This window comes from Puntigrus tetrazona, unplaced genomic scaffold (genome assembly GCF_018831695.1).
Source record: "Puntigrus tetrazona isolate hp1 unplaced genomic scaffold, ASM1883169v1 S000001055, whole genome shotgun sequence".
Classification (NCBI taxonomy): domain Eukaryota; kingdom Metazoa; phylum Chordata; class Actinopteri; order Cypriniformes; family Cyprinidae; genus Puntigrus; species Puntigrus tetrazona.
In genome coordinates, this window is record NW_025048644.1 from 247,986 (window position 1) to 267,264 (window position 19,279).

General features: G+C 38.1%; 1 protein-coding gene and 1 pseudogene across 1 annotated transcript; both read right to left on the bottom strand.

Annotated features, from left to right (window-relative positions):
* Window positions 1-1,632: 1,632 nt before the first annotated feature.
* On the bottom strand, window positions 1,633-9,090 carry LOC122340429 (annotated as a pseudogene).
* Window positions 8,771-13,191, bottom strand: LOC122340417. The gene is made up of 4 exons (XM_043234035.1): window positions 13,040-13,191; window positions 12,821-12,948; window positions 12,563-12,699; window positions 8,771-9,029 (listed from the first exon to the last, which is right to left on the bottom strand). The coding sequence occupies exons 1-4, from the start codon at window positions 13,143-13,145 to the stop codon at window positions 8,771-8,773; spliced, it is 630 nt and encodes a 209-aa protein (XP_043089970.1). The 5' UTR covers window positions 13,146-13,191.
* Window positions 13,192-19,279: the final 6,088 nt, after the last annotated feature.

Consider the following 19,279-nt stretch of genomic DNA (forward strand, 5'->3'; position numbering starts at 1 on the left):
CCGCCTCCCAGGATGACGTGCTCATCCAGGATGACTGGCCGTAGGTGCATGACCAGGCTGTCCCAAAAGTCATCCTTTTCATCATCTGCCCTACATGCGGGGCACCTTTCCCACAGTTGGAAGGTGGTGGCAGCAACAGCAGGAGCTTAAACTTCCTTAGCACACCCTCATAACCGAGTGCCCACAAGATGGGGATCCTGGAACACACCAAAGGTCCCTCCAACCTGGCAGGATACTGAAGTATTGGAGTCTATTCACAAGATACTGCATTCTCTCTTCGATTTTACAGGTGCATAATAATAATTGTGTCTTTGAACATGACAATCCAATAATTATGCTGCAAGCCTAACAAAAATAAATTGATTATTGATTGGTTGTATTGTAGTTGAGCCAGTATTATAAACATTTAAACGTGATCCTGGAGTACAAAAGCAGTGAGAAGTAGCACAGATATATTTGTAGCAATGGCTAACACATTGCATGGGTCAAGGTAACCATTTCTTTGTTTAATTCCAAAATCATTGGTTTGAGTAATGGTCAAGTTCCATGAGGATTTGGTAAATTTCTTACCATAAACATATTTTACTATCCAAAACTTTATTTTTGATAGTAAAATGTGTTTCTAAGGACTTCAGGTCTCTAATGTCAATTTTGTTACATTTTTTTTTGCACCCTCCAGATTTTCAAGTAGCTCTACACATCAACAAAGCTTATTCATTCAGCTTTCAGGTCATATATAATCTCAAAAAAGACCCTTATGACTCATTTTGAGGTTCACTGTCACAGGCTCTTCTTTTACATTTATTTTTCAAACATTTTTCCAGCCGTGAAACATTTTCATGAATTAACCCTGAATAAGCATTCATTTCATACCGGAGTATTTTTTAAATGCATGTTACTTATCTTATTGTGAATTAATCATCCATGCGCATTTATTTTCTGATAATAAAAACTGCCACCTATATTGTTTTTCAAAAAAATAAATCTGTCATTACTTTGTCCATTAACTTCAGATTTTTGACTTACCCGCGCTCTCCAATCAGTGAACACATGGAACATATTAAGAGCATTTTATAGGCCACCAAAAAAAATAACTGAACACAGTAAACCAGAGTACAGATGAAAAACACTATACCATTCCATAGTTTCAGCATTTCATGTTTTAATTTTGCATGTTTAATTCTTCATTCCAGCTGCACTCCAAATCTACAATATTCTGAAAACGTGCACAAAAAGGTTTTAGGTTTTCCTTCCTCCTGCAAGAAAACAAAAAATAAAATAGAAAAAAAAATAATAAAATAGAAAACATAACTATTACTCAAGCAGAGTAGAGAGGAAACTAGTGTTAATTCTAGAAAGTTCCTTCTAGTCATGTAATTGATCAGTAACTCAGTCGCATCATCATCATCATCATCATATAAATGTCAATTGGGAATCCTCCAGTCTGGGCTCTACACCACAGGGTTAAAAAAAATATTCTCTCTAAAAGAAATATTTTCAACTCATTATTATACCAGTAATGTCATTTATGCAGAAACTGCAGCATCTCCCATCCCTCCTCTAACAAAATCTCCAACTTCAGGATAAAGAAGAAGAAAAAAAAAAAAACAAGCATTGAGAGAATGACAAATATTCAAGCGTCAAAAAAAAAAAAAAAAAAAAAAAAAGTCACCTGAAACACCTCACAGATTCAAATCGATCTGATGCAGAAAACGGAGCTTATTCTCTAAAGCTCAATTCTAGGATTTTAAAATCTGTAACTTCCTAGAGTTAAATTAAAATAAATAAATGTTTGATACAGGGAAAGCGGTCAATCTATCATTTGTAGTTGCTCTCTTTTTTATTTTTTCTGTTTTTATAAGAAAAATCTGAGATAACAAAAACATTTATGCGTTTTCAGATTTTTCCACTTTCTCCACTGTCACTTCCATACGGTAATGTTAACTGACAAAATATGCAAAGAAAAAAAAACATTAAAAACTGTACGCAAAGGGATTTTAAAAACATTTTCATGAAATAAATAAATAAAATACTTGTGTATATCCATGAAGCATAGCTTGGGGTGGGTGAAAGGAAAAGTTAGGTTGAAAATACTTGGTTTCCTTTTGCACTTAGAGAGCGTAAATGTGATGGAGGAGGAGAAAAGGGGCGGTGGGTGGCGGAGAGCATCAGTTCGCGGCCATTCCTGTTGCCTCAGATGAGAGTCTGAAATAGCAAGAGAAGGCAGAGAAAGGTGATTTTCACAGTCCACTTTAGCCACTCTACTGAATAGAAGCAACTACATATCAACTAATTCTCAGTGGAGACTGTTAGGGTGGGTTTAGGGTTAGCAGAAGAAGTTTCTAATAAATCTGTAACTACTAGAATGGCCATAGCGTCGTTTTGACTGATCATACTAAACTAAACTGAATGCCATTGGTCATATTTACAGTCGATACTTCCTTCCAGGTTTTACGATGAAGCTTTCAATGTCTGTCATCATGCTTCATGCTATTACTCTAAAACAGATATTTCTGGTATATAATTGTGTAAGGGCTAGACTGCTCTCACGGCAAACAGGAGAGCAAAACTGATTATATCTGTAAGTCTAAATGCCAATAAATATGAAATGATGCAGAATATTTCACTAAATGAAACATAGTAGTTTTCAGTACATTGACAATACTTAAATTGGAAACATATAGCCACTAGTAGAATCATAAACCATCAATAAATGGATGGCTATTGTATAAATGGGTATTTTGAAAATCATAACTGGAACCATAGCACAATTATTTTTTCAGCAAAAAGGGAATATAAAATCAACAAGGCAAAAACAAGTATGTTTAGCTAAAACTGAAATAATACGGCCTCTGTAACGCAAACAGTAATTTGACTCCTACGGCCATTAAAAGGTAGAGATACTCATAACTCTGTAGCGTTTTATCATTTTAATAAATACACACATTTAGAAAAAGTCAGGGTATTACAGCTGTGTTGCAAAATCTTTAAATGGTCAAAATGACTGCCCTAGAAGTCTGACTGCTAGTTGACATGTAGATGCTTTCTGTTAGTAGAATGTATAAAGTGTTATCGAGACAGAAACTAGTAAAGGGAACAGTGGACTAGAAGCCTTAGAGGCGGCAGACAGAGCGGGTTGGTTACCGTGCGTTGATTAGGTACTCGGCCAGACTGATGCTGGCGGGTGAGCCGGTGATGGTGACCTGTCGGTCGGTCGAGCCCTCCACTGGATTGGCGATCTTGATCTGTGCCCCTGACATCTGACGAATCTCATTGATCTTGGCACCTTGGCGGCCGATGATGCAGCCAATCAACTGTCAGGAACATAAACATCATGAAAATAATTACTACTTAAATTAACTTCACTACTAAATGTCTTACTGAATAAAATAAAGTAAAATAAGCATGTCCAAAATTGGGAACGGGAGTGTAATTATTTAAATCATGATGCCACAACTTAAGTAAAATTACAACTACATCTCTACATGAATTTCAATACTGCAGCAAAAGATCAATCTAACCACAAAAGACTGAAGCTAAACGTTTTTTAGAACGTAATTAAGATGCATCGGAACACCATAATTATAATATTTTTCAACCCCTTACATTTATATCTAATATATTCACATCGGATTTTCCCCTCATGGTCATTGATTTTTCTTTTCCTCCACAAGAGTTCGTAAGAACAAGTCTATGCTCTTGCAATAATTTTGTACAAACTTCATCTCTGGAATAGTTGTTCCCTTTGTAGCTATTTAATCATTGATTAGTCATATAACATTACAAAGCTATCACTATTTTACTCTTAAGCCTTTCATACTTCATTTAAAAAAAGGAGGCAGATGTGTGCTGGTCACATTTTATCTCTGAATGGTACTTTCCTGCAGACACGTCTATTAAGGGTACTGAAGGCTGTGGAAGCAGCTGGATCACAGTGTTCCTAACACAAAGCATGACCAGTTACTTCATCAAGATGAAGTTTATATATCATTTCTAGTTTATAACGCCACTGTTTATCTATTAACGTACTGTTTATTACTGCTTGTATTTTAAAACATAATACAACAGCTGAAATCTGGACAAAGCAAACAAGAAGCAAAAAAAAAAAAAAAAAACTGAACGAGGCATCAGTTTACTGACTGGATCGTGTCGCATCACACCACATCAATGAATATAAAGGGTTCTCTTGTGTTGTCAAATCGCGCCACTCATCTAGTACAGACAGTGCTAGTTTTTTTAATCAGCTGTGTTATAGCCCTGCTTATTTTTAAATATCAATACGATCACATCATATTGTATTAACTACCATGTGAGCCACGAATTAAAGCTTGACGAGCTGTGCAGCGTGTAACATTTCAGCAGGAAGTGAAAGGTCAGCGAACTCACATCATTTGGAATGGTCAGTTCATGAGAGCCTGTCTGTGCAGTAGCGTCCATACCAGCTGCAGAACAGAAAAACACAATCAGCCTCTGAGAAGACCAGACGCAGAGCAATAGTGTCTGAGAGACAGGATATACCAGTGAAGCCTTGGCTGCTGGGGGCCAAAGGAAACGGACTCTGCTGCATCGCCAACTGGTGGAGTTTAGTGAGCTGCAGAGACACAAAACAGCAAGCCAAGATTTTTAACAGTCAAAACACAACGTTTGTTAACCCTAATGGGGTTGCAGAAATGTATGGAAATCGTCTCTTACATCAGGCTGAGGAATGGCATGTTGTCCCTGCACCGCATATGCCTGCAAAACACACACGCCACATGAAACACGGATCATTCACACACACACACACAATACAAGCTGCAGGTGGCATTATCACACTCACCTGTCCTCCTGCAAAAATGACAGGCGATCCTGAGGTTTGGGTCGGTAAGGGATGGTCACACCTTTGGGAGGCGACTGAAACAGGAAGAGAGTAATGATGGCTTAAATAGTAATTCTAACAAATCTAATCAGAATAAGCAACATTGGTTTTAGCTCTATGAACCATACTCGAGCGTCACAGGGGTGTTAGCGCACTCTGTATTACTAGCGAGCAGCTGAGAATGTTAAAGGGTCGCCAGCAAACTGGTAATGAAAACTTCTCTAATCACAGCCTACTGTTTCTTTATTGGACAGCCAGAGCGAAGGTTTTACCTCCAGCATGACCACACAGATCTGTTTGACACACTCGATGATGGACAGCGGGGTCCCAGCAATAGTAATGGCTCTCTCAGTAGAGTTAGGCAGCATGTCTCCAGCCACCTGTACCTGAGCTCCTGTCGACTAGACAGAAAAAAAAACCAGTCATCTTCACATACCAGCCAAGACCTTCCTTCCCTGCTGAACACGGCGATCTCCTCACCTCCCTGATCTCTTTGATCTTGCAGCCGCCCTTGCCGATGAAGCGAGCCGCACTGGCTGGCGGCACCACGATCCGCAGCGTGACCGGGGGCTTCCGAGGTGGCGTGCTGTTGGACATGGAGCTGCTGATGTCCTGGAGCACATGAACATTTGACACCTCAGCTAATTTAACATTAGAAATAAACCCCACAATGTCACAGATAAGCAGGAATCTGTATTTACAATACTACAACATGGTTGCCATTTAGTTTTGTATTTCACAGTGAGCGACAGAAACAGAGAAAGCTGTTTGCACCTCCTCTAGTTTCTCAATGATCATGGAGAAGGCTTTGAAGATGGCGGTGGTGGGGCCTGCGAGGGTGATGATGCGCTCGGGGCAGTTCCCTTCAGAAATGTTGATCCGAGCGCCGCTCTGCAGAGAACAACATGCTACTTTAGAGAGGCTCGAAATACCATCACTAACACGCATGAAGAAAACCATCACGACCGCAGCTAGACACGCTTCACAACTCACCTCCTCTCGCATCTTCTTCACAGATTCACCTTTCTGCAGGATACAAAGACATATGCATATAAGTAATGTTTCGTACCGCAGCGCATGCGTGTCTGCTCTAATAGCTCAGGCCACAAACGCTTATTTAACTCTTGTTATCGTAGCAAAATTTATATCGCTAGATAATTATTGTTATCGTTTTATTGCCCAGGCCTAATTCATATATATAACCAGATGTACCAGTATTAGATGTGTTTGACCACTAGGGGTGCTATGGGGAATTTTCACTGTGTGTCAGGCAATTCGATCCTGAATTTCCTGTTGTATTATTTTAATTGAAAACATTAAAAGAGACATTAAATGATTTATTTACATAAGATTAATTCAACAATGCGTGCAGATGGGTGTCAGCCTGGATTGTTTCTTATTTTAATGGCATTTTTCATGAAATTTCTAAAGATTTATGAAAATCTAATCTCCATAAAATTCAAAAGATTAATTGAGTGCTTAACCTTTTACATTTACATTTAGTGTCAGTCTGAGAGATGCAGGATATGATTTCCATAATCCCAGGAAAAAAGAAATACTATGTTAGTCAATGGCTAGCAGCAACCATTGGGTTCCCAAAATTCTTCAAAACATTGCTGTTTCTCACAGAGTTAAACAACAACATTTTCCACATCAGAAAAAGCACACAATTACTTTGATAGTCCTGAAGAGTTAAAAAACATTGTTTCTGATACTTTGACTATTCAGTCCCATCTCAAACGCGAAGGCAGTTGCACTTATTACTGCCTCAACAGTACTTTAAAAGTTCATTGTCCTCCATTAGAAATCAAGTGTCTGCTCAAAACGTAAAGAAATGCTCATTTTTTCATATAAAACCTGATTAAAGCGGAAGTTGTTTCTCTACATAAATGTAAACTTGACTGCCTGCTTCATTTCCACTTTAAGCCACTGTGTTCCTGAGGACCCTGATGGAGGCAGTGTAGTTGTTCTTAAGTAAACTTTATAATGTTTAGAATGTCCCCAATGAAGTAGAGTAATATTCCATTCCCCTACACGAAGTGTAAGAGATCACTGGAACAATTCACTTAACTTAATAGTTGTTGGTTATTTCCAAGTGTCATAAGCACCGAAGTCCATTAAAAGCTCTCTCTCGTCAGTGGTGAGCAGTGTTTGCTGTTCTAAATACAAACGCTTGTTTTATACTATCACTACAAATCCATGCTTTCCTATTAAATCCTATAAGATGCACTGGCTCTTTCACACATATCATTGTGTTCTAACAGATGATAAAAAGCATCTCGACTGCGTCAATCACACTTCTTGTTGTAACCGGTTTATCAGCTGATTTATAAAGCACACTGAAAACAACAGAGCACTGAGCAAAGTGCTGTACGTTAATGAAGATAATTCCTTAGAAACTAAACTAATAAAACACCAAAAACAGTACAAACAGAAACCGAAGCCTCAACACACCACAATCTCAAAAGCTAAACAAAAAAGGAACCTTCGGATGTCTTTAAAAAGAATTTAAAGGAAAATTAAGTGAAAAGGAAGTGTGTTCCATCTTCTGGGAGCCGCCGATGAGTCCTGATCATCCCATCACTCGTTCCTCGTCCTCCGATCAGATCAGCCACATTAACATTCAGCCTTACAATTATTATTTTTATTAATTTTTATTATTATTAACTTATTCATTTTAAAATCAGTGTTGGACAAATTTGAAAAATCAGGTAAAAGTTTACAAAAGTATTTAATTGGTCATGTCCTCCAGGATTTGATGACTTTGTGTGATTTTTGTGATCAAAATTGTTGATTTTGTGGCTGTAATTTCTTAAATGATCATATCACATTTATCAAATTAACTCAAGCCACTATATATATATATATATATATATATATATATATATATATATATATATATATATATATATCTCCCCTTTTTTAATTCATCATCCTAGTCTTATATGATCAGTGGGTCGTACTAAAAGACACTGCATGCCATTTGCCCATCCTTCATTTTATTCTGATTTTATTTTCACCCTCATAATTGTGTGTATCTTACATTATATAAATAAAATAGTTATCCTATCCTAAGCTTATTTATCCAGTTAATTTGAATATCAACTTGTAAAAAGTTACCCTTATTACTAGTTTGCGGTCAAATATGACATACTACTTCAAAAAAAAAACTGACTTAATTTGTGTTCTGAAGATGAGCGAAGGTCGCACGAGTTTAGAACGTCTTGATGGTGACAGAACATCACTACTGGGTCACCTTATCCTTCAAGTACAGAAAGACAGTAACGAAATACGTTCTCACTGCACGCGCTCTCTCAAACCCACCTTTCCAATGATGCTGCCCACTTCTTTTGCCATGCATGAGCAGTCTGATGGTGAGCGTGACGTTGAGTCCTCCTTCAATCACACCAGAGTCCATGATGATCAATGAGTCGAGCTCTGGATCTTTGGTCACGGATGATCAACCTGTCACACACACACACACACACGGTCACCGAACCGCAGGAGATCCTCACTGTCCTTCAGAGAACACCACGGCTTGAGTGAATCTGAATAAAAACTCACGCAATCGCTGACTGAGTGTAAACATGCCATTCATTGGCGCTGTTTTGCTGGTCACATTTTCATCAGCAGGATATTTACAATAAACGCTCATTTCACCCAGCAGGCCACGGCTATAATTATGAAGCTAATTCCTGCGAGTCGAACCAATATTGTTCGAAATAGGTTTTGCTTACGTAAATATGACATGTTACCATCGACTCGTGAATCGCTGGTAAAGCTGCTTTAGCTCGTGTTTACTAGCTGCGTAACAGAGCGTCGTAACGGCGGGTTGCACTTTAAACGAAACAAACCGGTTTGTGTTGTATTCACGGCGATTGTTTGGCGGTTTAAACGACGCGCTGCCGCGCTTCACGCTGAAATATCCACTAATATAGCAGGAGAAGCGCGGAGGCTGATTAGCACGAGCGCTAACGCTAGCCCGCGGCCTGCAGGCCCCTCGCGCTCCTGAGCGCGTGAGCCGCGGTAAAGCCTCACCTGACGCGCGCTGCGGGAGGGGAGAGGGTCCGAGGGTCCGGAGGGTGAGAGGGGAAGGTCCGGGAGGTTCGGGAGGGAGTTTTGAGAGGATTCGGGGAAGAGGGAAGACACGGCTGCGTGATCGAGCTCCACTCTTACAAAGACAACAAGATGTGTCCCGATCACCTCTCACCCACGACCTTTCTGACGTCACCGCGCATTGGCCCCGCCCTGCGCGCAGCACGTAATGCACCGCGCGCCGATGAGAGAGCGGATGAGTTATGAGGGAATAATGAACTCTGGATCTGAAAGGACAGCTGCAGTTTAGAATGAGCACAATACAAGTATGTGCTTAATTCATAATACAGCCATATTCCTGAAAAGGAAACTAAGTTCGTTCATCAAAACATCATTGAAATCTTAATTCTTCTTATATATAAATTAGAAGACTAGTTTAAACTTATATTTAAATATATTTAAAAAACATAATTTATTACGATAATGTCACGGTGTGGTTCTGAAGGGAGGGAGCACTTGATGAGAATATCTAGTTAACAACTTTAATCATTAATAAACAAGGAAATAATCATACAACAACCACACACAGTAAAATAAGCAGTGTTAATATAACACTTAAAGAGTTAATTTTAACACTTCTTTGGAGCACATATGGTCCCACTCTATCGAGAGTAAAAATAACACTGACTGTAGTGTAGAATTTATAGTGTAAATAAAGCACCATAAAGTGTTAAAAACAACACTGAGAGTGTTTTTATTTACACTTGTTATTGTACTAGAAGTTTAACACTATGGGGCACTTAACACCACTAGTGTTATTTTATTATTTTTTTTTTAGATTACTGTTATTCATAGTGTTCTTATTTGGTGCAAAATATGTATTAAATACATTCAAATATTTAAAAAAATCCTTTACACAGATGTAAACATGTAAACATGTTTATTTACAAAATGGGCAAAATGGCTACTTTAAAACATGTATACAGTTCCGACTTGTCAAAATGATAAAATAAAAACATTTTGAAATAAGACCTGCATTGACAGCTAAGTAGTAACAAGACTGCAGTAAGGTACAACAAACCAAAAGAAATTATCAGACCCATAAGACATTTGCATATCAAAAGGTTTGTAATAAATTAGTTCAGTGACATTGAACACTTTCAAGGATTCACAGTGTCTTGGTTCAATTCTGTAGGCATAACGATGATCATCAAAGCAAACAGTTTTGAGTGGTGATGCAACCAGTACCACAAATTCATTTTTAACAACAATATCTTTGATTTTAAAAACACTGGCAAATCAATGTCTACTTCACCACAAATAATTAAACCAGAACGGTATTCGGTTCCATTATACTTTACCCATTTAACTGAGAGAACATCTGTTTGAGGAGAAACATTCAACTTGGATGCAATTTGTACATTTTCACTTAAGTCACAGAGAGAAACAGTCTTTCCTGGTCCAAGCACTATTCTGTCATGATTAAAGGTTTCCCATGTAAATGCCATGCTATTCTGGTGTTTTTGCAAGTGACAGAGTAATGTTTTTAAAACACTTTTGCTGTGTCTTAAAAAAATTATGCTTAGACTCAAAGCGCATTGATGACATGTGAACAATGGGTCCAATATTTCGTATACATCGGGGTAGTGCATCATTAGGTGATGCTTAGGCAGGAGGTTTCTGTCTGGAAACAAGCACTTGAAAAGCCTGTGATGCTCAGCAATTAAGTGTTTCAAATACACAGTAAGGCCCTCAGTTAAAACAGGAGAAAATACAATGTTTACAATTTGTAGTAACAGTAATAGTAGCTGCCAGTGTTCATCATCTTGGGGCACAATGTCACCAAAAATGAGTGGCACATTACCGAGTAGACACCAACACTGTATTGCGTTTATGCCCAAATCATTGCTCTCATCATCAAGTTTTACAGCAGGAGGCCGATTTCTCCTCTCCATGTACCCATAATTAAATGAATGCAATCTTCCATCTAACTCTTTTGCTGTCAAAAAATTAGCTTGTACATAACGCAAAACAAGTTTTAACTCAAACTGTGCAATGCCTTCTAAAACATCATGCATTAAATCTACAGAAAAATTGTCTGATATATTGAAGTACTGCAGAGAGTTCAGCAAACATGTGCGCTTCACACCACAAACATGAGGTAGTGTTGGGTCTGCTTGTATAGCTTCACAGTGTCGTAAGTGGGTCTCTTTAGTGCGAAAAGTAACATTCGACTCATCTTCACAGAACACAGTTTGATAATCATCCCTTTCAGTAAGGCAAAACCTACAGCTATTCCGAGCTCGAAAAGATTCAACAAATCCAAAAAGGCAGTGCAAGCCAAGATTATCTCCTGTTATTTGGACTATACTGCCACGCACAAAACCAGAGGGTCCTTGTATTCCTGTGGACTCAAGAACTTTTATGTCATTGACAATAGGTTCTAAAATTGAATCAAAACCATATGTTTTTATGTCTTGGGAATGAAAAAGTGCACATAAGTGTATGTTGGCTAAAGACGAATTAAATTGTGGTGGGAAATTTCTTAACGTAAAATATATACCTCCCAATTTGTGGATGCCTTTTTTGACCTAATGGATTGGCACATTCAAAATCATCGTAAAACATTTGAATCTGAAGTGCATTTTTTTCAGTGGAAAACAGGGGTGACCCTTTATGTATAGTCCATCTTCAATATCACAGTAAATACCATCTTTATTAGGTACACCTGACTTAAACCTGAATGAGGTCTTTGGGTGCATTAAAATGCTCTGTAAGGTTTGAAGAATTGGGACATAGGCAAATTTGTCAGTCACTGCAACTTGCTCATATAATCCAGTGGACTTGTTTTTCTATTGTCAAATCTGACACCAAGTACTTTCTGAACAGGCTGGACAATTCCCATTTTCTTGAAAAATATGAGTTTCGTTTAGACATGGAATTAAGTGAGGTAAAAGGGTTTTCAATTGTCTGAAATGACTGTTCCACTTCACTTTTAATGTCTGTGTTCTGTGAGGATAAGCAACGAAGAGCTGTCTCTTTTACTTGGTCCTGGATGTCCTGAACTACTTCTTCCATAGATATAACAAACGTATTAATAGTAGTCTGACTTACACCTGCAGCTTGCAGTTGTGCTATTGCTGATGATGCACACATTTCCGTGGTGTTTTTACTGGATATTGGCAGGAACTGACATTTGAAGATGTAGCCACATCAATACTACTAGATTGCCCAACAACTGCTTCATGAACAGCACTATCTTGAACATGTAATGGAACTTCATTACTTGCTTCATGAACTCTATTTAAATGTTTGCACGGAACCCAGAATATGTTCCAAATTCTAAACAGCATCCTGCCTGTCCACATTTTAAATGAAGCGATTTGCCAGAAAATAGACCATGAATTAGTTTTAAATGTCGAACAAGCAAATTTGTGTTCTCCAGGCAACAAGAGCAAACAAAACAAATCATTTTAGCTGGCAATCACCTCTAATGCATGAACCTGGCTCGAGCTCAGCAACCCTTGGACTTTCTTTTACTTTGCCAATGTCGATCTCAAAAACGGTTGTTTGTATGAAGGTGTACATGTTGTGAAGCACCTTATTGTACGAGGCACCAAACACAAAGTGGGCTTTGAACAGTTCATCAAAGGCAGCAAGACCACTCACTGACTTGCATGGTATGGCTTTTTGTCGAGGATGATGTAGTATCCATGAATGCTGCTTTTCTTTGTCCCGACAGCAAGCAGGTAGGGCTGGGTGCTCTCTTTAATTGAATCAAGATGTTCCTGCATGTTAGTCCCTGTCTAAAAATAAAACAAAGACAATCCTTAACGCTCCATTTGCTTGTTTCTACATTAGTTTTACAATGAATACAACTGGGTTGAAGTTGAAGCAGACAGGTTATACAGAAAATGCCAAATTTACCTTTTTGAAGATCACAATGTGTTTCTCAGCTTGAGATGCCGACATTTTCCCAGGTCTCTTGCGACCTTGTGGTGATGGTGGAATTAGGTGAAGTAAAAGAAGAATCGAAGCAAGACCGCTACCCCATCCTAAGAGACACGGTTATTTTAGGGGAAAAAACAAAAAAAACAATCAGTAAGGTACATTATTATGTTATTAACTTGTTAAAAACCAGCTTACCGTCTTCATCTGATTCAGTGTCCACAGCCGATTCTGCACAGTGAATCAGGTCCTGAAGTTCTTGGGAGGAGTTAAGCCCCTTGCTCTGCTGAATGACTTTCGGCATAAATGTAGTTGGCCACCTCTCTAAAAACTTAGCTGCTGTCTTTTCACCAAAAGACAAAGCAAAATCCAGCTCAATCTGTAAAACCCAACAAAGCAGAAAAAAAAAAAAAAAAGCAACTAAGGGCAAATTTATTATCTTTACAATGCATAATCAATATAACTTTAAATCACCACAGATATTCTCTATTGTCCTTAATTCACAGAAAAATAATCTAAATCACATTAATAACTCAAATGTTCTTACCAGGCCTTTAATATCCAAATAACGTGGAAATTCAGTTAGCACATCAGTGCATCTGCTTGGGTCATGAACCATCTTGCGACGATACTGAAATGTCTCCCTCATCTTGACCTTTACTGTCACCTCCTCTGAAGTATGCTTCATAAGAGAAACAGCTTCCCTATACTGTTCTTCGGTCAGGATAACTTCTGTGCTGAATGAAGCTTCTCTCTGCGCAGATGGGCCACCAAAAGACTGGGGGACACATCTACGGATCTCTGATGGTGCACTGTTCCTCTGAATGTTCTTTATTTTCCATGACAAGTACCCTTGTCCACTTTGAGGGTCATAATAATGTTCCTTAAAAAATGTTTAAAGTAAAATAAGACATCAATCTACCACATACTTATTTAACTCATTTAATTAATTTACTTACATAACCAAGCTTTGCATATGGATCCCTAAGATATGGAAACAGGGCAATGATTCCTTGAGCATACAGTTCTCTTACTTGTTTGGGTGGGGATGAGCTGTAATATTATAGAGAAACAATCAAATATGAATTGAAATTTAAATAATATTATTAACTTTTAAAATTAACTTTTCCCAGCAGTTAACACATTGCACTTTATAAAATTGCATCATCAAGATGAGAATTTGAATGTCACAGGCGTTTGCTACAGAAGAACAAATGTCACATTAAATTTTATCCTGATGCCTTTTTTAAATGTGCTCGTTCACCAAAAATTCAGTTTTGTATTTTTCCCACACATGTAAAAGAGCTTTCTAAACCTCTATAAACAGGGTTAAGTAATTAAAGAAAGAAATATTTTCAATGAATTAACCTTTTAATGACCTGACACAAATAATCTTTTAAAAATCATGTCCTTTTTTATGCTTTGGGCTAGGAAATCATGACCACTGGAATAAAGAATACTTAAAATACAAGTTACCTGTGCTTTTCAGTCATATCTGCAGTAAGAATATTGACCATCTTTCTCCTGTTGCTGTCAGATAAGCATTTGGTTTTGTTGTACTCTCTGATGATTCCATCCCCACCAGGTTTAGTCTGCAGAATTTTTGACCATCTGCAAAGTTACAAAGCACAATGAACAACCCATCTCAGGAAACATTGTGTGATGATTGTGTAGTCACATTGTGATTCTGCACCTGGATGAAAACTTAAAACATGAATTTGGTAAACTCGACTGAACTTTTGCACTTTAGTTTCATGCGTTAACACAAATGACACAGTGAGATATTATCAGAAAACAAGGCACTTTCTTTAAAATGTTTAAAATATAATTTAAAAAATAAGTAACAATTCTAGATTCTTACTGAATAACATCCAAGGCACAGACACACACTCACAATTCCTGCTTCATCTTCAGCTCTCCTCTTTCTTGTAGGGCTGTCATCACTTAGAAGAATGGTGTCATCAGATTCATTGCTTGAAATCTCAATTGAGCTTTCTTCACTTGGTAGTGAAGGAACATGGGTCAATTCTGTTGAGAAAGAATTAAAAAACACTAAAATTAGTCGAGTTAATTTGAGTTAAGTTTCCAGAAGTTTAGTTGTTCACTACAATTTAATATTGAAAAAGTTGTGGAGCATGATTGAGCCGCCTTGGCTGAAAATAAATCTCAAAATGTATCAATGTCATTACTTTACATTCAGTCATTTAGCGACTTTCAAATGAGAGATTTATGTTTTAAATATTTTTTGAACAAACAAGTTAAAAAATATTGTGGAAAGTCACCAATAGATGGCGGTAAATGACTATTAATAAGCGAGTCATTTATTCATTCAAATGCCTGATTCGATACAAAACGAGGCAAGTCAATCATTGACTCAATTGATTCATTGAAAACGTAGATTCATTCAGTAACGAAACCTCGGAGACACAAAACAGTTCTGCTGTAGCGTTCTGGTTGTTTTTGCTGATGTTCTCTGACGAAATTTCAGTCAATAACTTTGTCAATTTTCGCATGTTGAAAAACAAATAAGCTCACGTTGTGTCAACCACATGTCACTCGCCTATGCTCAGCTACGTACATTTTGACGATATACATTACCATTTGAAGAATCTGGCAATAGTATCTGAAAAACACCCAAATTCGGTTGCTTCAGAACGTCCTCAAAGACGTCCTCGTCTATTTCAGTGCCAGACTCGTCGTAAAGACGGGCCTCGGGCCTACTAGAGACACTGATGCCGAACTTCACTAAGGCTGTAAACGAACCGAAATAAGATTCAATTTAGCAGCTATGCAAACACCACCGACATTTTCAGCTTAAAATTTATTATAAAATTACAAATGCAATTACCTTCATCCAGAAAATCGGAAAGTTTCAAATCGCTGTGAGAAACTTTCACATACTTCTGTTCACTTCTGAACTTAACTTTGACGAGCATCTTCATTCCTAAAAAAGTAGTTAAGTTAGTGAGTAGTTAAAAACATATTTTTAATTTAAGCATAGAAAGAGAAAGACCTCACCTTGCAGCTGGCATGTGGATAAAATGGCGTTTTCGTCTTCACGACGGGTAAAAGGGGAGGGGCAAAGATAACTTGGCGGGGGTTTTGCACTTCAGGTGTAAAAATATAATTACACCACGTAGCACCCCTGCAACTACACTACAAAAGAACATTATTAACACTGTTGGTTATTAATTTAACTCTTTTAGAATTAATAACATTTAACACTGCATTTTTTACACTGCTTATTTTACTGTGCACACATACAAAGACACAACTGAAGAATTTACAAAGATGTTGAGGCGAGACCAGACATCAAACAGATTGGAACTTATAAAGTCAAAAGTAAATTACATGATTAACTGAACACACCTGATCCAAGTGACACAATCAACGCAAGACAGAAAGTAGGTAACAACGAGCACAAGAACATGACAACAACCACAAAACAGGCCTGCAGCAGGTAGATCTCACATCTCAGGGATCGGCATTCTGGGCAGTCATGTTCACTGCCTCTGAGAATCCAATAGTATGTTCGTATCTCCCTGGACAACCTGTAATCAAGTTGGCCTGATGTTCTTGGGCAGTAACATACAGCAGTTCTTGTCAGGTGTTGTAGTTCCATGCATCAGTGTTGCTAGAGGAGAAAGGTATGGAATCTCAGCGATTCTTGGTTTCAAGTTAGCCAACTGTGCTATAACTAGACTTCTACAGAGTTCCAGCCTTGGAAGTGAGCTTGTTTAAGAGTGACACGGGAACATGCTAAGATGAAGGACAGGTAAGTTCTTGTCAGTAGTCCGAAGGCAGGCCACTGCTCCATATGCCTACTCTAAGGCATCAAGAAGATATGTCCCTCATGGGTAACTCCATCAATCCTAATTTCAGGAGGGACATAAGACCAGGGAAAAGAGATTCAAGGAAGGTATCTGTGTTCTTCCTCCCATGTATTCCAGGACTGGAGAAGCTTAGGTGGCAGGTTGGGCTCATCCCACCCTCTCTGCTTGTTCCACAGCCGCTTAATGAAGACTTTCATAAAAAACAGAAGCCATCCAGAGGGTCGTACTGCACCCTATAGAAATTACTTAAAGTAGAAGTCATAAATCACAAGCTTGTATTTGTAGGAAAAAGTGTCTGTCAATTCCAGCTCAGACCTAGCATCAGTTCCGGGACGTCTAATGTCTCCTGTGTTAACCACAGGTCCACACTTGCAATGAAAAGGTAGGTGACTCAGTATAGTAGGACCATTGCAGGCCCATTGGAGGATTTCAAATCCAGCTCCAGAAGGAAAATTTGTAGTCAATCAATCGAGTTCTGAGAGTAGGCAGGCTCTGTAGGCAGTTAAACCGGATTGCACAACATGGACTGGAGGCTAGGGTTACTTGCCACCCAGGAATCCTGGGTGCCTCATCCATCTTCATGTCCTGTCAAAAGAAACAGTGTAGAGGACGATCCTCAGATATAAGGTGAACCTGATGGAGCATTGCCTTAATATCAACACTCTAGTAGGGTGGGTTCTAGTAGCAGGTACTGATTAAACCTTTGTCCCTGAAACTCATAGGAGCAGTTACAAGGCACAATTTCACGTTGTGACTAATGAGATGGTGGGGAACGTAGATCTAGAAAGAAGAAAGGAATCCAGAATCTGGGGAGGAATTTTAAGGTTGCGTTAGGCAGCATGGTTAAACATGGCGGAATATATGCTGGCAAATCTCAGGATCATCTTACTCAAAAGGCATGCAGCAAAGAAACCCACAACTCAGCTACAAATCACCTTTATGCCCCATGGTTCTCAATAGGCCCACTAGTGACTGCACCAAGAAAACCTCTGGAAGGCTGAGATATCACCTTGCTTTATGTCAGCACTCTCAAGAACACTAGCAATCTTCTTTAAGGCTAACTGATGTGGTTGGGCAAATATATCATGAAGTGCTGTCATCATAACAGTGAATGGAGTAGGAGAGTTAAGATAAGCATCCACTATCATTCTAGCCTCCTCCAGCTTAAGATGAGCCGCTAAGATCTGATATTTGAATAGTTCAGTACCATTTGGAGGAAGCAGGTTCTCCAGAGCTATCCAGGAGTGAGTGAACTCACAAGGATCAAGCTAGCTGAACTTAGGAATTGTAGGAGAAGGTCCCTGTTCTACTGATGGTGGTGCTAGGAGCAGATTTGGTAGTGGTGGGGTGATGATGTGGGTGGTATTAAAAATAAAGATAATTTAATCATAAAAATATATATTTTTGCATTAATATAAGCAGTTATTATAAGAGCAGCTAATAATATTACATATTTATTTTTTGGTAAAACACATTTGACACTAAAGCACTGAGCTTGAGTTGGGAAGCAGACAAAATGCTCTTTTATTAGCAACACTAATAAGCCAGTAAGTGCTCCTTATCTGCCATCTACTCTTTATAGTATTTTTTTTTAAAACATATGGTTTGTTTAAATCAAAATATAATTTGGTCATCCAAAGCTTTAAATAGTTTGAAATAGTAAAAAAAATAGAGCTGGAAATTCTTTGAAATATTTGAAAAGTCAGTTTCAAAGTCAAACAACAGTGGTAAATAAATCTTCTGTTACTTATGGTGAGTAAATGGCTTCTCCTTGCATAGTCACATTGCACCCCTTGCAACATGTATAGTCTTAGAGCTCCAACTTGACTAGTGCCCAGGTCAGGAAGCAGACAGACTGGCTTTAAACTTTACTTTAAATGAGTCCACCCCCCAAAGTGACTGATTTTAGCATTTTAGATACGGTTGCTCCTTTACATTTAAGAAAGATGAAATCTAACTCCATAATAATGAGCACACTCGCACCCTAAAGAGAGCAGCCCGGAAAATGGAGCACAGCTAGAAAAAAAAAGAAGAATTTTGTATAGCCTCATACAGAATAACATTAAAAACTGCTAGATCTGATTATTGTTTGTCTCTTTTAGAATAAAACAAACTTAATCTCCAGTATATATTCAGTACAGTAACTAAATTATCAAAAAAATAAAGTGTCAACAGGTGCTAATATTCCCAAGACTACAGCAGTAATGATTTCATGAATTACTTTACTTCCAAGATCGATACTTTTAGAAATAAAATTGTAACTATGCAGCCATCTTCTACAGTATCACATCAGATAGTGAACTATAGATCCCCTGAGGAAAATCCTTGTTGAATCATCTAAATCAACAACATGTATGTTAGACCCTATTCCATCTAAACTAAAAGAAATCTGCTTCCAGAAGTCATAGATACTATTTTGACTATTATTAATTCATCATTGTCATTATGTCCCCAAAACCTTAAAATTGCCAAATGTCAAAGATATGAGAAAAGGTAGTATTCTCACAACTATATTTATTCTTAGAAAAAAGGTATCTGCAAGGAGATCCAATCAGGATTTAGACCGTACCATATTACTGAAACTGCTCTCATTAGAGTTACGATT

Excerpts from the sequence above, each read along its gene's own strand:
- LOC122340417 (XM_043234035.1), bottom strand. The coding sequence starts at position 13,145 with ATGCCGAAAGTCATTCAGCAGAGCAAGGGGCTTAACTCCTCCCAAGAA. Across the intron at positions 12,949-13,039 it reads CACTGAATCAGATGAAGACG|GATGGGGTAGCGGTCTTGCT; the intron begins GTAAGCTGGTTT and ends CGTGTCTCTTAG. Across the intron at positions 12,700-12,820 it reads ACATTGTGATCTTCAAAAAG|ACAGGGACTAACATGCAGGA; the intron begins GTAAATTTGGCA and ends TTTTATTTTTAG.